Source organism: Eublepharis macularius, chromosome 3 (genome assembly GCF_028583425.1).
Source record: "Eublepharis macularius isolate TG4126 chromosome 3, MPM_Emac_v1.0, whole genome shotgun sequence".
In the NCBI taxonomy this organism is placed as follows: Eukaryota; Metazoa; Chordata; class Lepidosauria; order Squamata; family Eublepharidae; genus Eublepharis; species Eublepharis macularius.
The window spans coordinates 172,328,792-172,348,180 of record NC_072792.1 but is presented as its reverse complement, the minus strand read 5'-3'; the positions used below and the strand labels follow the sequence as shown (position 1 = coordinate 172,348,180).

General features: G+C 46.1%; 1 protein-coding gene across 1 annotated transcript; it reads left to right on the top strand.

The window, feature by feature from the left end:
- Positions 1-1,632: 1,632 nt before the first annotated feature.
- LOC129326325 (autocrine proliferation repressor protein A-like) lies at positions 1,633-17,523 on the top strand. Its single transcript, XM_054974479.1, has 9 exons — positions 1,633-1,781; positions 7,939-7,987; positions 8,294-8,413; positions 10,869-10,961; positions 11,134-11,223; positions 16,235-16,364; positions 16,597-16,717; positions 17,182-17,260; positions 17,365-17,523. The coding sequence occupies exons 1-9, from the start codon at positions 1,633-1,635 to the stop codon at positions 17,521-17,523; spliced, it is 990 nt and encodes a 329-aa protein (XP_054830454.1).
- Positions 17,524-19,389: the final 1,866 nt, after the last annotated feature.

Here is a 19,389-nt window from a genome sequence, read left to right as displayed (position 1 = left end):
GAGGCTGCTCTGTGGTGCAATTGCGTGTGCTTTTCAAAGAGCTGCTGAATGAAAGGAAAGTGTTGGGGTCAGAAAGAAAGGTCTTCTAGTGGGAAATTTGGGGCACCAAGGCACCTGACAGAGGACGGCTGCCTGGAGCACATGCTCGGTTGAGGTAGCATGTCAGGAGCTCTTGGGGTGGAGAAAACTCCGGCCTGTTGGAAACTGGTCTCAGTTGCTCCACCTTGCAGCCCTAGAGTAGGGAGCTGAGTATGTGGTCAAAGCGCGTGCCCTTCATCTGGGCAGGCCCCTTGCTTGACTGTGAGCTGCTGTCCGGCTCCTCCAACCTCACTGTCACTCCCCCTCCCCCAATGGAAGTGGGCCTGGCCCTTTATAAAAGCAGCACTCTGAAGCCCCAAGTGGAGCACTGCACCTGAGGAAGGCATGGCACGTCACTTCCCCACTGGGCTCCTTCTATGCCCCACTTGTGCTGTTTGCAGACAAAAGACGGGCAAGTGCAGGTGTGAGTGGCCCAGAGTAGGGGAAGAAGGGCGAGGCAAGATAAGGCAAGCTGTACTGATCATGGCTCCAAGGCTCCTTTCCTGCTCAAAGACTCAATCCACCCACTGCTTCTTAGCTTGCCCTTTCTCTCGTGTGGTTGGAGGGCCATGCAGGGTTTCCCCTTTATGCCACAATACAACAACCCCCTGAGGTGGGCTGCGCTTGAAGAGAGTGGCTGACCAGAGGTCACCCAGTGAGCATCACAGCAAAGAGTGTGTGTGGGGGGCGGGCGGGTTTAGGTCAGGCTCTCTGTCTCCCAGAACTGTTAGTCACACTTCCTCAGATGAAGGGCAGACTGCACATGTACAAAGGCCCAAGTCGCTCACCCAAGTTACTCTGAGGCTATGCTTTTATGCATAATGCTTAACTTGGGTCTGAAATCCATTAAACCAGGTGGGGCTACCTTGTGAGCAAAGGGATGGAGGAGTAGGAAACAAGGAGTGTAACAAACGAAGAGAGGATTGCTGGCTCACAGTCTTTCTTACAGACTCCAACTCGAATGTCTCCAGTCATAGTTTTGTGTATGTGTGTGTGTGTGTGTGTGTGTGTGTGTGTGTGCGTGTGCGTGTGTGAAAAATTACAGGTTTTGAATCCCAGCAGTGGGTATAGCCCTGTTGATCTGTAGTAGAAAAGCAAGATTCAGTTCCAGTAGCACCTAAGAGCCAAACTACAAGTGATGCCTTACACAGGTTGGACACTAGTCAGCTTCCCTCAAGTTTTGATGGGAAATGTAGGCATCCTGGTATTGCAGCTGTAATGGAGAGCCAAGCTGTAAAACCAGGGCGCCTACATTTCCCATCAAAACTTGAGGGAAGCTGACAAGTGTCCAACCTGTGTCAGGCGTCACTTGTAGTTTGGCTAAGAGACCAGCTAGATTTCCAGGGTGTGAACGTTTGAGAGTCATAGCTCCCTTCATCAGATACATGGAGAAACACTGTTGCAGGGATAATTTGTGATTTATCTGAGAATCTTAATAGACATCTGATAGAAAAAGCTAAGTCCTTTATTGCATTTTCAGTTATAATAGATGAAAGCACAGATGTTACTGATTTAGTTCAGTTTGAAAATTTTATTAGAGGTGTTAATGAAAAGATGAATGTTACTGAAGAATCTGTAGAAATAGTTCCAATGACAGACACGTACACAGGTGATGACATCTTCAAGAACATGGTAGAAGCTCTGAATAAAATAGGTGCCATCTGGGGAAAAAAGGTGAATCTGGCCACAGACAGACCACCACGGTAAGTAAAAAAGTTGGAGTTGCTGCAAAATTCATGGGAAAAAATGGTAGCTGCAAACCTACATCACCAGGGCCTTCAGAGCCACCTGCTCCACTCCTGATCTGAGCTGGATGAAGATGAGGATGGTCATTATAGGCTGCTCCATGCCTGATTCCAGCAGGGTGAAGGGAGGATGCACATTGCCCCCTGCTCCACTGCTGATCCCAGTTAGGTGAAGGTGGGGGTGGGCATTGCCTCTTCCCTGCTCCTGATCCCAGCTGGGTGAAAGTGGGGGGGTGGGCATTGCCACCTGCTCCGCTCCTGACCCTAGCTGTGTGAAGGTGGGGGCAGACATTGCCACCTGCTCTGCTTCTGATCCCAGCTGGGTGAAGGCATGGGATGGGCATTGCCACCTGCTCTACACCTGATCCCAGCTGAGTGAAGGCAGAGCATGGGCACTGCCAACTGCTCCTCTCCTGATTCCAGCTGGGTGAAGGGGGAGGGCGTAGCAATCTGCTCCGCTCCTGGTCCTGGTTGGGTGATGGGGGGGGCAGACATTATCACCTGTTCTGCTTCAGATCCCAGCTGGGTGAAGGTGAGGAATGGGCAATGCATCCTCCTACATGACTGATCCCAGCCAGTTGAAGAGGGGCAGATATTGCCATGTGCTCTTTTCCTGATCCCAGCCAGGTGAAGGGGGGCAGGCATTGCCATCTACTCAATGACTGATCCCAGCCAGGTGAATGGGGAGGCAGACATTGCCTCCTACTTGCACCTAATTTCGGCTGAGTGAAGGGTGACAAGCATTGTCTCCAGCTCTACCCCTGATTCTGTCTGGGTGAAGGGGGCAGGCATTGCTGCCTGCTCTGCATATGATCCTGGCCGGGTGATGGCAGAGGAATGGCATTGCCACCTGCTCTGCTCCTGATCCCAGCTGGGTGAATGCAGGGGGGGCGGGCAGTGCCACCTGAGGGCATTGAAACCACTTCCGCTCCTGATCTCGGAAGGGTGATGGCAGGGGTCAGGGATTGTCACCGTCTCCGCTCCTGATCCCAGCTGCATGAAGGCACAGGCTGGGCGCTGTCACCTGTTCCACTCCTGATCACAACTGGGCGAAGGTGGGGGGCAGCCATTGCCACCTGCTCCGCTCCTGATCCCAGATGCATCAAGGCATGGGGCGGGCATTGCCACCTGCTTCGCTCCTGATCTCAGCTGCATGAAGACATAGGGTGGGCATTGCCACCTGCTTCGCTCCTGATCTCAGCTGCATGAAGACATAGGGTGGGCATTGCCACCTGCTTCGCTTCTGATCCCAGCTTGGTGAACAGGAGAGGGCATTGTAATCTGCTCTGCTCCTGATTCCAGTTGGGTGAATGTGAAGGGAGGGGGGGCAGTGCCACCTGTTCCGCTCCTGATCCCAGCTGGGTGAAGATGGGGGGGCAGGCATTGCCCGCTGCTCCACACCTGATACCAGCCTGGGCTTTCCACCATGGCACGCTCTTGGAGGGATGGTCTGCCTCTTTTGGGCTTCCCTCCATGCTACCACCCTCTGGAGGCTCACGCTGGTAGGAAATGAGTTGTTTGGAACACTGTTATCCTTTTATATAGTAAGATGTTTAAAGTTCAATGCAGTATTGCTCACTGTATGGTTTAAGGACAGACCCTTTGAAAAGAAATTAACTAAGAAAATGAAGGTTTGTGCCATCTATTCTAATGTACCAACCAACCTTGAACTTTGATTTCTCTTCCAAAAAACTTTAATTGAAGCTTTCCTTACAGGGTTTTTTTAGTCAGTTCTGGCCACACAGAGCTTCGATGAGTTCTCCTGATTTTTTTTTTAGCTTAGTTTTCACTTCAGTTTTGAGCTTTATACATACTTTCAGTTTTATACAGGCTTAGCCAAATGTACATCACAAGGTTGTTGATGTGAGTATAGAAAGGAGGAAAGGGGAACAATCTAAGCTGCTTTATGTTCCTGTTGGGAGAAAAAGACAGAGTATAAATGATGTAAATATATACAATTAAATAAAGGCACCTTTTCTCTCACATAGTCACCAACTTGTGGAATTCACAGCCCCATGGTGTAGTGATGATGATGACCCCACATTTAGTTATCTTGAAATGGGGATGAGATTGCCAAGGTGAATGAATGGTGGATCCATGTTCAGAGGCAGAGTGTCTCTGAGTATCTGTTGGTGGGGACAATCACTTGGGGAGACATCGGTGCCCTCCTTGTAGGATTATAAGCAGCTTTTGGTTGGATGTTAGTGAAAAAAGGATGCTGGAATGGATGGACCAGTGCTTTTGATGCTCTTACCATTGAACTGGATCAGGCTTCTTGCAGAGAGAATGGTTCTTGTTGTATTATTCCAGAAGAGCTGAAAGGTTATTTCCAGATAACTAAAATTATCCTCTCATTAGCTTAACCAAGGGTTATGCTTTCCAGGAAAGCTCACACACTATGTGGAGTCTCTAGCTACACAGCGAAGGCTCGTCCTGTGACGAAATGGTCACTGCAGTTGTTATGTCCTCACAGGTGGGAGCAAATCACTCCACCCCCAGAGTGCCGTGTGCTAATGAGATGCAATGCGGGTGCGAAAACTGCCTTCAATGTCCAAGCCTTGAAGCTCTTTTGATCTTGTGCTTCCATTTTTGCTAAGATTACTCAGAAGTCTTTGATCACTCTCCTGCATTTGAAATGTGTGGTTCATCAATGAGGTTGCCAGATGGCCTTCCTAAAAATACTGGACGTGGAACCTTGTAATATTTCCCATGCGTGTTCAAAGCTCGCACATGCTCCCAGCCTGAGCGAGATAACATCACTAAAAAGCAGGCAACTTCCCTTGTGCTCTGGGCGGTTGGGCAGGCCAACTGGCCACTTCCTGGGTCCCACAAGGAGATGCAGCCAGCTGGCAGTTCCAGGGTGCACAGCAAGGAGGTCCATTAGGCCAGCCAGCTCAAGGAGGAAGCCCAACCAGCTGGCTGCTTCCCAGGTGCACAGTGAAGAGTCCAGTGGGCTAGCTGGCTGCTTCCTGGTCACATATGGATGTGGGCCAGCCAGCTGGTAGCTTCCTGGCTGCACAGTCCATCTGGACAGTTTGAGAAAAAAATGAACTGTCCAGGAGTAAATCAGATAACAGGCAACCATATTCATCAATGAGCCATAGATGAGGAACTTTATCCAATTCCAAACAATGTAATCCAGTGTAATAGTAATTGTAATTACAACTAGGTGTCTGATAGTAATAAAATCAAAAAGAGTCCAGTAGCACCTTTAAGACTAACCAATTTTATTGTAGCATAAGCTTTCGAGAATCACAGTTCTCTTCATCAGATGCATGGAGGGCCAACAGAAACTGGTCAAATATAGAGGAGGAGAGGGGAGGGGGGGAGGGGATCGATTGACACTGTTTCATGTCACTCCAAGTTGTCTTGTCTGCAACTGTTCTTTATTAAAAGGGTTTCCAAAGCTGAAAGTTCATTTTGTATTCACAAGGGAGTGACTGTTTTTTTTTTTTTTTTTTGTAAAATTTTTATTGGGTTAGAACATTAATATTTTTACATTACATTGCATTCAATTATCCCCTAATTTTTCGTTTCTAACCCCCTCCCTTTCCCCCCCTTTTGTTGACTTCCAACAGCTTTCCCACCCTCTGTCCCTTTTCCCTTACTTCTATTAATTTCCTCTGTCTAAAACAAATATACATTCTCCATTATATTAAGCAGTACATCTTTACCTCTTTTACTTACTATACATCCAAACTATACTTCTTTAGATAAACAATTTATCCCATTTTCCAGTTTTGAATATTTCTGTATGTCATAAACCATAAAAATTTCCCACATTTAAATCAAACAATTTGATTTGTTCTCTCTATATTAATCATTTCTTCTTTTTATAGTATTTCTATATAACTCATCACATAGTCAGTCATTTTAACTCTTCTATACATTCAGTTTGGTGCATATAAGTCTTATCAAGTAAAAAAAAATATTGTTAATTACTCAATCCTCATGTTTAAACCGTTAATTATTCTCTATCAATATTCTATCAATTAACCTTTACATATCTATATATATCTCAATCAATTAATTAATCTAACTGCTTATAAATTCACATTTCTCTTCCTCCCCCGGTAAAGTCACCCCTCTCTTTTATACTTTTATTGTACTTCAGTAGTTCTCAAACTGCCACAGTTTTCCTCCCACCTCCCACTTCTTCTCCAGATATTGTTTCAGCTTCTCCCAGTCTGTGTTAAACTGTCCTGAGTCCAGATCTCTCAGTTTTCTTGTCATCTTGTCCATTTCAGCCATATACAGCAATTTGTAGATCCAATCTTCAATAGTTGGCACTTCTTGTACTTTCCATTTCTGCGCATACAAAAGTCTAGCTGCTGCAGTCATATAAAATATCAACGTCCTATGGTGGGCTGGGATTCCCTCCATTCCCAAGTTTAGCAGCAGGAGTTCTGGGTTCTTATTTATTTGAAACTGTAAAATTTCACTCATTTCTCTTATTATTTCCCCCCAGAACTGCCTAGCTACCTCACACGACCACCACATATGATAGAGGGAGCCCTCATGCTTTCTACATTTCCAGCATTTATTAGAAGTGTTCAAGTTTCCTAGCGCAATCTTCTTTGGTGTCATGTACCAACGATAAATCATTTTGAAAATGTTCTCTTTAATATTAATACATGTCGTTGTCTTCATTGTAGTTTTCCACAAGTATTCCCATGCCTCCATTGTTATTTCTTTATTAAAATTTATAGCCCATTTCACCATTTGTGTTTTAACTGTCTCATCCTCGGTAGACCATTTCAACAGTACTTGGTATACCTTGGATATTCTTTTCTTGTCCTCTTTAAAAAGGGTCTGCTCTAGTTCCGAATTCTCTGTTCGTATACCTCCCTTTACAGAGTCCGAGTTATACAAATCTCTGATCTGTCTATACTGGAACCAATCGTAGTTCGGTGATAGTTCCTCTTGCGTCTTTATTCTAAGTTTAGACACTTCAGTTTTAGTTATTTCTTTGTACGTTAAACATTGTTGTTCATTATCAACAGCTCTCGGATCTATCACCTCGTATGGAACCACCCACAAAGGGGTTCCTTCTTGTAGGTAAATTCTGTACTTCTTCCAGATTGTATATAAACTTCTCCTTACAAAATGATGCAGGAACATCGAGTTGACCTTTACTTTGTCATGCCATAGGTATGCGTGCCATCCAAAAATTTTTTTATATCCCTCTAGGGCTAATAGTTTCTTATTCTTTAATGTCATCCACTCTTTTAACCAAACTAGACAGATTGCATCATGGTAAAGTCTCAGGTTGGGCAGTTGCATTCCGCCTCTTTCCTTTGCATCTTGTAGAACTTTTACTTTCACTCGAGGCTTCTTGCCTGCCCAAACAAAATCTGATATTTTCCTCTGCCATTTTTCAAATTGTTTAGAGTCTCTGATGATTGGTATTGTCTGTAGCAAAAACATTACTCTTGGTAACACATTCATCTTAACTGCTGCAATCCTGCCCAACCATGACAAATTCAGTCTATTCCATTTGATCAAGTCTCTCTCTATCTGAGTCCATAATTTTTCATAATTATTCTTGAACAAATCTATATTTTTTGCAGTCAGCTCAACTCCCAAATGTTTCACCTTACTAGTTACTTCGCAGTCCGTTGTTTCCATTAACAATTGTTGTTTCTGCTTAGTCATGTTTTTACATAATATCTTTGACTTATTTTTGTTAATGAAGAAACCTGCCAAGTCACCAAACTCCTTGATCTTGTCTATCACTTTTGGCATGTTCTCCAATGGATCTTCTACAATTAACATTATGTCATCTGCAAATGCTCTAACCTTGTATGAATAGTCCTTTATTTTTATTCCTCGTATTTCCTCGTCTTGTCGTATTTGTATCATCAGAATCTCCAATACTAAAATGAACAACAATGGAGATAACGGGCAACCTTGTCTTGTTCCTTTACTAATCGTCAATTTCTTGGTCAGTTCATCATTCACTACAATTGCTGCAGTCTGGTCTCTATAAATTTCTTTAATTGCTCTGATGAATCTTTCTCCCAATTGTAGCTTTTCCATAGTGGCAAACAAAAAATCCCAGTTTAAATTGTCAAACGCTTTTTCAGACAAGGGAGTGACTGTTGTCTCTCTGTAGGGTCATAGCAGTGCTGAGGCCAGTTCCTGCCCAGCCACTCACCTTCTATGTAAGTACTGAAGGGTGTCTCTTTCCTGAAACTTCCCTCTGACCCCCACCCCAAGCCAGTCAGGAGATTTCCCAGTATGCATTGCTGTTCCACAATGGTAGAGTCCCATCAACCATAACATTTCACTGGGGTAGGCTTTTCACGTCAATGCAAAATAGCATGCTAAGGTGGGGGTTCCTGGCAACTGCATTGCTGATGAAGTTCTAGTAAAGGGACCAATATCCTTTTACATGTTTGCTTCAGAAAAGCCCATTTTGCCAAAGGTGATCTTTTGCTTCTATGTTCCTTTGATTTCTTTTGTTCCAGAAACACCCATTAGGACGGGAGAATATTACAGGATATGATATAATGGCATATTCCTGGTGGAGGTTTATGAATGACTCTGATACACCCCCACACTGGCTTCTGCAATTCCCAATGGTCAAGGTAACCTTCACAGTTATGTCCTCCAAGGTTGGCTACTGATCCCAGAGAATTCATTGTTGCCTTCGCAAGTACCTTGTATTTGTCTGTCCCTCTTTTCGTGGCTACGGGACCCTGGCGTCTCAACCCAGCTGAGGGGAGGAGTCGGCAGTGTCCTATAGATCAGGTTCACACAAATTACAAAACTGACAAATGAGGGAAAGGTCCCCAAATGCCCTGCAAATTGCCACCAGTCCCTCAGTGTGTTCCCAAAGCCTTGGAGTGGAGGGACACCACTTTGAGCTTGTAAAGGAACTTAAGCAAAACCAAGTCTACTTTGCAAGAAGGGTTTTGCAAGTAGGGTTCACAGCAAAATGATTTTATGGTAGGTGGTTCTCGAGTATCTGCAAAAGTGAATTCAGCTAAATGATTTAGAGTTTTGAGACCCCAAAGTCAACAAACCCTCACAACAATATAATATATTTATTTTATTTAAAGTGCAAGGTCACAATAAAATACATGAGACAGAATGTGAGGATTAAAATAACAAAAACCTATAGCTTTGTAAGCTCTAACTTATACATACCAATATCATAGCAGAAAGCAAATCACCCAGTTATCTGGAATGCGGGAGGCACAGTCTCTGGTCAAGCATGGCTAGCGTGGCTAGGCTTCACAGCAAAGCAAAATGGATTGGCAACTGAACTCCCATCCCAGTTAGAACCGGATTTGAGACAATGGGCGAGTTACAATGGATTCACACTGGAACCCACCTAAGGTCTGAGTCTCCATGTTAGGGAAAGGATTTTTATGCCACTTTGCCACTCTCGTGGTGCGGGCCCTGCACCCAATCAAGTGGCAAAACGCTGATGTCATAGGGCCAAGCTACAAGTGATGAATGACACTAGAATGGCAAGTGGATTGAGTGGCACGCAAGTGAACGGGGGGGGGGAATACACTTGCCGTTCAAGTGTCATTCATCACTTGTAGCTTCGCCCATAGTCAAAAGAAGACGACGTGCAGAAGAGGCTGGGTGCGAAGGCTGCAGTCCTTGGCACCAAGCCCCATCTTGCAAGTGCAAATTAGTTCTCAAATCGGGAATGTTAATTGGTTCAACTGACTCTCCATGGAGGCTCAGTTGCTCACAGTGATGGAACACCTTGGCTGCTTCCACACACATTGGATAATCCACTTTCAATACTCTTTAGTGAACATTTGAAACTGATTTTCCATGTGTGGAACAAAAAATCCACTTCCAAAGGATTGCGAAAGAGCATTGAAAGTGCATTATTCAACGTGTGTGGAAATGGCCCTTACCTCATCTCCAAGGTCAGAGCGAGCCGAGAGTCTAGAGACAGCTCTGTTCTCAGAGAAGCTGCTAACAAGAGGGAAAGGGGGGGGTGGGGAATTGGGTAAAAGGAATTATTTAGCGAAACAAGGCTTCTTGACCAACGTTTCAGGAGACACGGCCTCTGCAAAAGTTGAGTAGAAAAGCACTTTGCGTTACACCTCTAAGTTGTTTGCGTCTTCAAGGGTGGACTAGGAAGTCAAAAATTGCCTGGATCCCATGTGACATGGGTAGACCATGTGTCCAGGAGTATCACATAATCCGTCCAAATCATAAGATGCACCAGGAGGTACTGAGGAACCCTTCACATGGCTGCTGCTTCTACTTCCTCACTGACCATGATGTACTCCTCAGAAAGACATGAGGAGGCAGAGGCTGCTGTGTTTCATTGCATTTGGACCATCTGCTTCACAGTGAATTAGAGGTGAAAACCATTGGCTCCCACTTATCCAGAAGTCATGAGCACTACTGTTGCTTCCTGCTCTCCTGTCTGCACACTTGGCATCCTTCTTCCTCCTCAGATCCAGGTGGTGGCACTGATTTAGGTTTGCCTGTTGCCCCCTCTTGTGCCACTGCCAACTAGGGGCAAGCCAAGTCTCAGCAGCCCTAAAAATCATGGGCTTGTCCTTCAGTAGCTGCAGTGGACCATTGAGGCAATTGTCCACTAAGATATTTTCTGCTAAGTTGAATGGCCGATAATCCAGAGAGTGATGAACAATTGAACGGAATTCTCCAAAACATGGTATATTATTGGCAGGAATAGATAAGATTATGATAAAAAGTGAACATGTCCAGATCCTCCAGAAGGAACATGTATTGGAGTCATGTTTCCACCAGGACTTCACAACACTCGTATTCTATCGTCCACTCATGGAAAGAATTGGAGCTGCCTGCATTTCAACAAAAAAAGGTCTGTTTTTTCCTCATTAACAAACAACAGTGGTTTGACTTCTGAATGTTTGTTCTATCGCTATTCGCTTGGTAGATCAGTAACATGAGGAGTTCCATGGAAACTGTTTTGGGGTGGTGTTTTCCTTAGGCAATGCGCCGGATAGGCAGCCTGTGTGCAAGAATCTCTTACCCGCATAAGGAGGCTATGCTTTCTCTTTCTCTCTTGCTCTGTCTCTGCAGGCCACAGTGAGAGCCATGGATACGGTCACAGACTACATGATGAAAACGTATCGTAAGAACATCACCCAGTTCACACTGGCAGGAATTTCCATGGTATGCGTGAGTGGCATCGTTGTTCACTGTCTCTTGTCTGCATTGTTGCTTGTATGTACATCACCCCTCCTGAGTATTCTTCTCTGATGACCCAATAATTGCTGTGCAAACTGTGTCTCTCCTCCTCCATCCCCTTCAATCTTTTACTCCGTCTGCTTTCTCCTTCCTACAGGGTGGCTGGGCCACTTGGTTGACTGCAGCAGTTGATCGTAGGGTTGTTGCAATTATTCCCATTGGCATGGATTTGCTGAACTTCACCGAGGTGAGAATCATGTTGCAGTCAGGTGTCCCCCGTCAAGCATATCCAGGGATTTTTTTCTGGGAAAAGAGGTGGTGGAACTCAGTGGTGGAACTCAGGACTGCACAATGACGTCACTTTGGGTCAGCTGGAACAAAAGGGGAGTTTTTTAAAGTTTAAATTGCCCTCGGCGGAAATAGTTACATGGCCAGTGGCACCGCCCCCTGATCTCCAGACAGAGGGGAGTTAGATTGCTATGGCACGGAGGGCAATCTCAACTCCCCTCTGTCTGGCGATCAGGGGGCGGGGCCACCAGCCATGTGACCATTTTCAAGAGGTGCCGGAACTCCTTTCCACCGCGTTCCACTGAAAAAAAAGCCCTGATGCATATCTATACAAATTGCAGGTCGATGGCAAGTAGCAAGCAGCAGCATTGAACTCATCATAAATTTTTTGCATTCTTTTAAAAACTGTATATCAAATGTTCGGTTGCGTGTATATTCTCCCACTGCTTTCCCACAGCAGCTTCTAGTTTCCCTGTCTGCTCAGAAAATACCAACATAACAAAAAAGTATTTCTGTTTTTGGTTCTATAACAGTGCAGTCCTAAGGAGAGTTATATCTTCTAAGTCCATTAAAGTCAAAGACCTTAGAAGGGAGTGACTTAGCTTACGACTTCATGGCCAGTCATTCTGAGTCTATGATGCAAAAAGGAGGGAGGTGAATCCCCCCTGTGGGATTCACCTCCCTCCTTTTTGCATCATAGTTTATTACAGGGACGGCCTAATTCTCTGTTTGAAGTCATTCTGAGTCAGCTGCAGTGGGGTGAGGGGAAGGTGCATAGCCGGCGTTACTAGTATTTCTCTCTTGCCCATTTTGCATGCCACAGCTGGCCATGTTTGTGTTAACTGCGTGTTCCTCTTCTGGGAAAAACAGTACATCAAATATCAATGAATTCAGATACAGTTTCACTTGTCCATCACTGATTCTGGGCACCCTGTAGTAGAGCAGGCCTAGCCGGTAGCTGTTTCTGGGGCTGGGTAGGAATTTTTTCCTCTGTTCACCAAATTGGCCTGGGTGAAGGTTTTTTTTTTTTTTTTAACCTACCTTGCTCTGCATGTAGAGGTTGTGGTAATTGGAGAGGTGGAGCCATGTTAATTAGGTCACTGGCAGGTTAAGGTTGGGGAAATGAGAGTGCGCTGGTGAGCACCCTTGGCACCTCCCCATTGGTGAGGAATTGAGGTCTATCAGGAGCAGCTGAGGCTTCATGGCGCAGCTGTTAGGGCAGACTGCCTGATGGGACCTCCCAGACAAATCCTTCCCTGAGGCTCCATGGCTTGGGGTGTTGAGGACTTTATGGAGGGAACCGTTCGCCTTGCCGGCTGGGCCCAAGCCATGCCTTATGGACAGCTCATGCCCAGACAGGTTCAAGGAGGAGGTCCCATGGTGACTCCTGGCTTGGCCTGTACCACTAGTTAGACGACCCCCCCACCGCCCTTTGCTGCATTAACTGTTCATGTTGTTGCCTCAATAAAGTGGTCCTTAGTACCCAAGCCTGTGTCTGCCTCTTACTTCTGACTAGGGTAGCAGTTATCTCGTGTCTCCTTCATCTTGTGCACACTGTGCTTCCTGGCCTCAAATATCAGGATATGGTTGCTGGAAAAGCTAGTCATGGGAACAAATGCCCTGAGCTCAGCGGAGGGAGAGCCCAGAACAGCACTGAGCAGGAGATTGAGAACTAGGACCCCCCCCCCAAAGAGACTTGTGAGCCCATCTGTGGAGTCGTATCTCTGTCCTGAATCAAGTCCATTGGAGTATTGCCGAGAAATTGCATAGTGGGGCCATGGGATCCATGCTACGGTAACTACAGGGAAGGCTGAGGAGGTGGGGAAGGAAGGAAGGAGAGAGCAGCACCAGCACCAGCACCAGCACCAGCACCAGCACCAGCAGTACCTCCTTTACCTGGCTGCCTCTGCTTGCTTGCCTTCTCTCCCTGGCAGGAGTAGTGATAGTTGCTGAGGAAAGGGAAAGCCAAGTTTTTGCTTCCTCATCCTGCTCTCTAACACCTTGTTTCCCACCAGTTTTCTTTTGTGGCTTGCAGTGACTCCTATCACCATCCAGCTTCTTCCCTGCCCTCACTTGCCCATCTGGTTCTTGCTTGCTGTCGTGAGAACTTGGGGTCCAACCCCTTTTGGGCCCCGGTGACATGTGTGATTCGTTGCTCAGTTGCCCCTCACCAAGGCACGTAGTGTGTGCAATCTGGCTTCTAAGTTTTAAACCCTGGACTATCCCTGATTATTACTCTGCACAGGAAAGTTCTTAAAGCTAAATCGTTTATTAAATGAGCAAAAGGTTACATGCAAGCCAACCAACTTAGGACCTTGGCTGGTAAATAACACAGAGACAGAGAAACCCCCTTATACCATCTAATGTGAAAGGACAAAGACTAACCCTTCCCCAGAATCAGGAGCTCTTGGACGGAGATGCGAACTGCAGGAGTTAACAAGTCTCTCTGCTAGTTGGCAAGTCAGTGTCAATTGCTCTGAGCCAGCTCTTTTTACAGGCTGAAAATCAAAGAGTTACATGGAACAACATCTTCATCAATTACGTTTGATTTGTTCTTGAAATGTAGATTTGATACATGGATGTACTAGAAGAATAAATCAGAACATTTCCTTCCTAAGGATAGACCGCATGTTTGATATACATGCTTGCCGCAATTATAAATCACAAAAGGAATTTCACACTTTACCAGCACAAGCTCTCTTGTCCTGTTCTTTAGAGAGATAAGCGGCAGCCCCGGGAGCCTTATCTCTCTGTCCTGTTACAATTTAGATACAAGGAGCAGAAGGCCTTGCAGATGCTGTGTGTCAATTAGCCTCATTATTACCTCCATTTTGGCAACTATCCCAAGGAGACTTCTGCCAACCTGCAAGAAACAGAAACTTGCTTTGCTGAGACCTTTGGAAGCTTATAGAAACCCTGTGCTGGCTCCATGTTACAGGGGGCCTATTTCGTGACCCAAACCCCAAAATTCTTTCCACAACTGCCCTCTCCTCATCTTCCTCTAACAACTGCCTTCACTCCAACTGGTTGAATTTCTTTACATCGTGCTCATTTGGTGTGTTTTTAACCCTCATTTTAAAAAGATGTTAGGTTTTTCTGCAAATTCTGAGCGTTCCCTAGGTTTATAGAAACTTCACTCTGTCTGTACCTGCCATTTCTGTAGCACTCCATGGACCAGGTTCACAAATGTAAAGATATGATTTTTGGTTTCTGTGAAACATTGTAGGTAATCTTATTGCATTGTTTTATGTACTGTGCTTTCTTGTTGCTTTGTTTTTACATCATGCAGTGCTTTGAGCTGCCGTGAGAAAAGTGGGCAATAAATAAAATACATAAATAACACATTAATAGTTTAATGTTCAGATAAATGTAAAAACCCAAAGAATCTTGCTCCTTTATCACATTTTTCATCTTTAAAAAGCAAACTTTTGCCTGATATCATTCAAAAATCCCAGAAATCCTGATGACCTCTTGAAGATTCCCCTATGGGCACATGTCATAAGTAGAGGTGGGCACGATCCCCCCAAAAATACCGATCAAGCTGATCGTGGATCAGCGCCGGAGACAATCCCGAATTAACAATCCACACCGATCATCTCCCGTTTCTGATCCGTGGATCATGGAGACAAAAGCAGAGGGGCGCCCCGCTGTTCCCAGCGATACAGGAACGGTGGCTGATGCCGGCAGCATCTGTGTTTGTGTTTGGCTGTCTGTGTTTCACCGTCAGAGCTGCCTATCAGGGTTTGCAGGGATGAGATAGGAGTGCCCATGGCTACAGAACACCCCCTTCCCCCTCCCTCCCTTGGGTGTCTTCTCCCAGCTGGTGACTGCTTTGCTGCTCCATGGTTGGAAGGAAGCCCTGCTGATCAAGGCAAGCTGGGCTTCCATTCGGGTTTCCAGGCCAACAGAAGGAGGGCAAACAGAGCTCAGGCATTCCCCTGGTTCCGTTGCCAGGGGAATAGATTGCTGGCGCCTGAGTGTCTGGCTTCCCGATCCGAGCACGATCGCCCCGATCAAGCCCCAATCCAGCCCCCCTCCCGACCGCTGGAATGTTGGCCATGCCTGAACACGATCCACTGGGTCCTGATCGCGCGATTGCCATTATCATGTGTTTTTTTTTATTGTAATGCGGATCGTGCTTATCTCTAGTCATAAGCCCCAATGAATATCATACATGACTTGCACCTATATTTTTAGGTGTAGACTAATCCTGGTGTGGCCAGGAGGTCACTTGGGCCTGAACAATCCCTTTACAAGCAGTCAAAAGTAGCTCTCTGTCCCGACTCCAGTGCTGCTAAGACCACATTCTTTTATTTCCCTTTAAACTTAACAAAGTAGCACATCTCCCCCACCTGCTGTGTGAAGGAGGAGGAGAAAAACACATACATCTTAGCTCTAGATAGGAACACAATAGTACCAGCACCTTTTCCATTGGCCTCTCTTCCTCCTTCATGCATGCACACATTCACCCTTGCTCTGGATGAGAAATGAGTGAGTTGCGAGTTTCCCCCCTGCTATTAGCCTCTACCAGGGAAAACACAGAGGTAACTGTATATTTTCCCCCTGTTGTGCAAGTTACTGTTTGAGTTGGTGATCGTTTGCTTGGGAGAACAGCGGAGGGACATTTCTGCACCCAAGCAAAGCAGATTGGCTCTGAAATGCTGTAATTTTTGTACATGCCACCATTTTCTGACTGGATTCACCCACTAAGCTGCCTTTTTGTTTCAAAGTTGTTGAAAAAAACTTCTTAGGTCTCAGAGCTATTGGTTCTGCCTTCTACTAGGATAATCTGTAATATTTACCAGGCTTTTAAAAAGGGAATGTCTACTGTTACAGCAATGGCATGTGCTTCCTGTATTGGCCAAACTGATTCTGGAACCTCAATGACTTAAAATGCTGGGCTCCCCAATCCAGCCTTGCTGAGTGTGTCCGCACAAACATCCAAGTCTCATGGTTCTAATTTTGTGCAGAATTTCCACCACCAGTTCCGAGCATATTGCGGCTGGTCTTATATGTGGAGACCTTTCTATGAGATGAATATAACTAAAGAGTTGGACAACCCCCGTTTCAGTGTTCTGGCTTCGCACGTGGACCCACTGGGTGAGCAAATATTTCATTTGCAGAGGTTTACTGAATATCTGCAGGAGAGGCAGCTGCCGTGGGAGGGAGAGTACTAGAAAGGCTGGTTGAAGTCCATCTGCAATGGAAGGAGTAGCACTTCTTCTGTGTTGTGCAATCTCTCTTCTCCCATCCTGCTCAACTGGACTCAGAACCAGAGAAGGACTTGACATGCACCTGCCATGACAGTAATCTTTGGATTTCCCCTTTCCAGCATACAATAAGCGATATACAAACATATCCAAGTATGTGATCATTGCATCAGGGGATGAAGTCTCCATGCCTGACAACTCCCATTATTACTTTCTCCAGCTAGAAGGCGAGAAGAATCTCAAGTAAGTTTATACTCCTTCTGAAGGCCAACTTTTTCTTCTTATTCCTAATGGAGGAGATGGCGGGAATGGCAAATTGCCTAAAAATTAGAAATGTTGTTACTGGTTGTAGTCCAAATTGATAGTGAAACAAACAGTATAGCTTAAGATGGTGTGTAGCGATCACCTTAATTTCCCAATAAATCAACCATCATCGGACACTTCCTTTTGTAAAAGGAATAAGGTTTGCAAACTTATCTAGTACACTGACCCTTTCACTCCTATTGATCAGTTTTATGGGCCAATTGTCGCCTATGTGCTATGTCAGTCTGCGTTCCAGCTCAATGACTCACACGACACCTTTATTGGGTTAGAAAAATGGCCACAACTTTATTGATTACAGCTTGATGGAGCATTGGCCAGGCATCTGGGCTCGGATCCCCGTTGGCATCGGTGGGCCCCCTGCCGACCGATGCATCCTCCGCTAGCCTCATGCTGGCCCACTGTAGCAAGGTATCATCCACCGCCAGCACATGCCAGGCGGTCTTCTCTTCCCAGTCCATCGGGGTGAGCAGACCCGTGGCCCATTCACCCTAATGGGATCCGGCCCAATGCCACAAAACCGCCAAACCCATAAAGTTGTGAGAGTCCTCTTCCCGTCCATAATATAGTGGTGGGCAGGAGGGAAACGTGCTGCTCCTGTCAAAGCTCCTGAGTGGAATGGCATCGCCCACGAGGCTGGATCTGAGGTGGGCTGGGCGTACCGCCCATCCTGGTTGACCCGCCTCCACTGCATCCTTCACCACGGCGACAATCCTGCCCGCCAGTGAGTCAGCGAGCTTCTCTTCACACCCTGCAATGTCAGCATAGAATGTCGTTCAGATGACTCAGTAATAGATCCTTGGCCACAAGTGGCTCCAACTGCTACTGGGACTTCTGGGGAAAGGGATTAAGCCTCCCTTCCCACACAGTTTCTTGACTGGAAACTTGCCAGGGAAGCTGTTATTTGCCCTGTTGGCTGATGGACCAGATGCATAATTTCCCCAGTGGGGCAAACATCAGCTTCTTTTGGCCATATTAGTTTGGGGAAATGGATTTTAGTAGAAGCTTAAGTTCCCACGCACCACCGTCCTGATCCAAGTGTGGCTTGTGCATGCCTGGGAATTAAGTCCTAAGCAAGGAACTTCCAGATCAGTTTTATTGGTAGTCCAGGTTGGGAAACAGCTCTGTCAGCTGGCCAGAAATATAGGTGCTGAAACTGGGAGAGAGGAAGAATGAGAAAAGATTGTGAAATCACATTAAACTGGATTTCTTTTAAAAAATCTTCCTCCAGTCTCACTCCAACTGCTCTTGGGATTGAAATATGAGGTATGGATATCCCAATGAGAGTCCAAGGGGTATTTACGCTTTAGGATTCCCACATACTCTTCCCCTAATGTCACTCCTTTACAGGCCTCAAACATGGTTCCCTGTCCTTTTCTTGATCCTATGGGTTTATCCTTGGTCATGCTCAGTAGTCCTGTCTTCCTAGGGTTGCCAGTCCCCTGATGGCATCCCCAGCGACCACCTTCCACCATCTCTTGCCACTAGTATTCTGGCTGGCTGAGGGAGAGAAGATGCAGGGAACTGACTAGAAGGTGAAACCCCTGGGAGGCCTGCAGCCAATTTTAACACACATGCTCTTATGTCGCAGGAAAATGACATCATTACTCACATGACACAGACACATGGGTTGTGCAAGGGGCTGATTATTTAAAAACCAGCCCCAAGTTTTTCCCTTGAGTCTCAGCAATCAAGCTGTGTCACAAATTTCTTCCTTTACTTTTCCAGCATCATTCCAAATGCTGATTACAGATTCCAGGGTGAAAAAACACTATTTAATCCAGTCCTTGATTTCTACAGTCATATCGTAAATAATGATCCACGTCCCTTAGTCTCTTGGCAGAGAGCAATGGTAAGAAAAATGAAAATAACCTGAAAAGTATTGTCAGGGACCTGCTACTTGCTTCATAGTTTCCTTTCAATGCCTCTTTTGCTCCCCCACTGGAAGGTGATGGTTGAGGTTATATTAAGGACTAGCAACAAAGGTGATGGGAAAAAATACAATGAACTCTAGAAAGGGGAGGGCGGGCAGGCAGGCATTTGCTCCACCTCTGTCACTGATTCCATTTGGTGAAGGAGGGGGTGGGCATTGCCATCTGCTCCATGCCTGATCTGCCTGATCTCAGCCATGTGACGGAGTGGTGGACTTTTCTACCTGCTCCATGCCTGATACATGACATGTACAGGGGGCAGGCATTGCCTCTTGTTCTGCGCCTGACTACAGCTGGATGAAGGGGGGCAGGCATTGCCGCCTGCTCTGACTCTGATCCCAGCTGGGTGAAGGGAGGTGGGCATTGCCACCTGCTCCCCACTGGGTGAAGGGAGGAACAGATATTGCCTCCTGCTCCATGCCTGATCCTGACAGGTGAAGGTGAGCAGTGAGCTTTACTACCTGCTCTGCTCCTGATCCCAGCTGGGTGAAGGGGGTGTAGGCATTGCCACCTGCTCTGCTCCTGATTCTGGCAGATAGAAGGGAGGCAGACCTTGCTGCATGCTTGGCTCCTGACTCCGGCAGGGTGAAGACAGGGTAGGCGTTGCTGCCTGCTCAGTGGCTTATTCTGGTAGGTTGAAGAGGGCGGGCATTGCCACCTGCT

Coding starts and splice junctions, on each gene's coding strand:
- LOC129326325 (XM_054974479.1), top strand. CDS start 1,633: ATGAATGTTACTGAAGAATCTGTAGAAATAGTTCCAATGACAGACACG. Junction 11,224..16,234: donor ATTTGCTGAACTTCACCGAG/GTGAGAATCATG, acceptor AATTTTGTGCAG/AATTTCCACCACCAGTTCCG. Junction 16,365..16,596: donor TTCGCACGTGGACCCACTGG/GTGAGCAAATAT, acceptor TCCCCTTTCCAG/CATACAATAAGCGATATACA.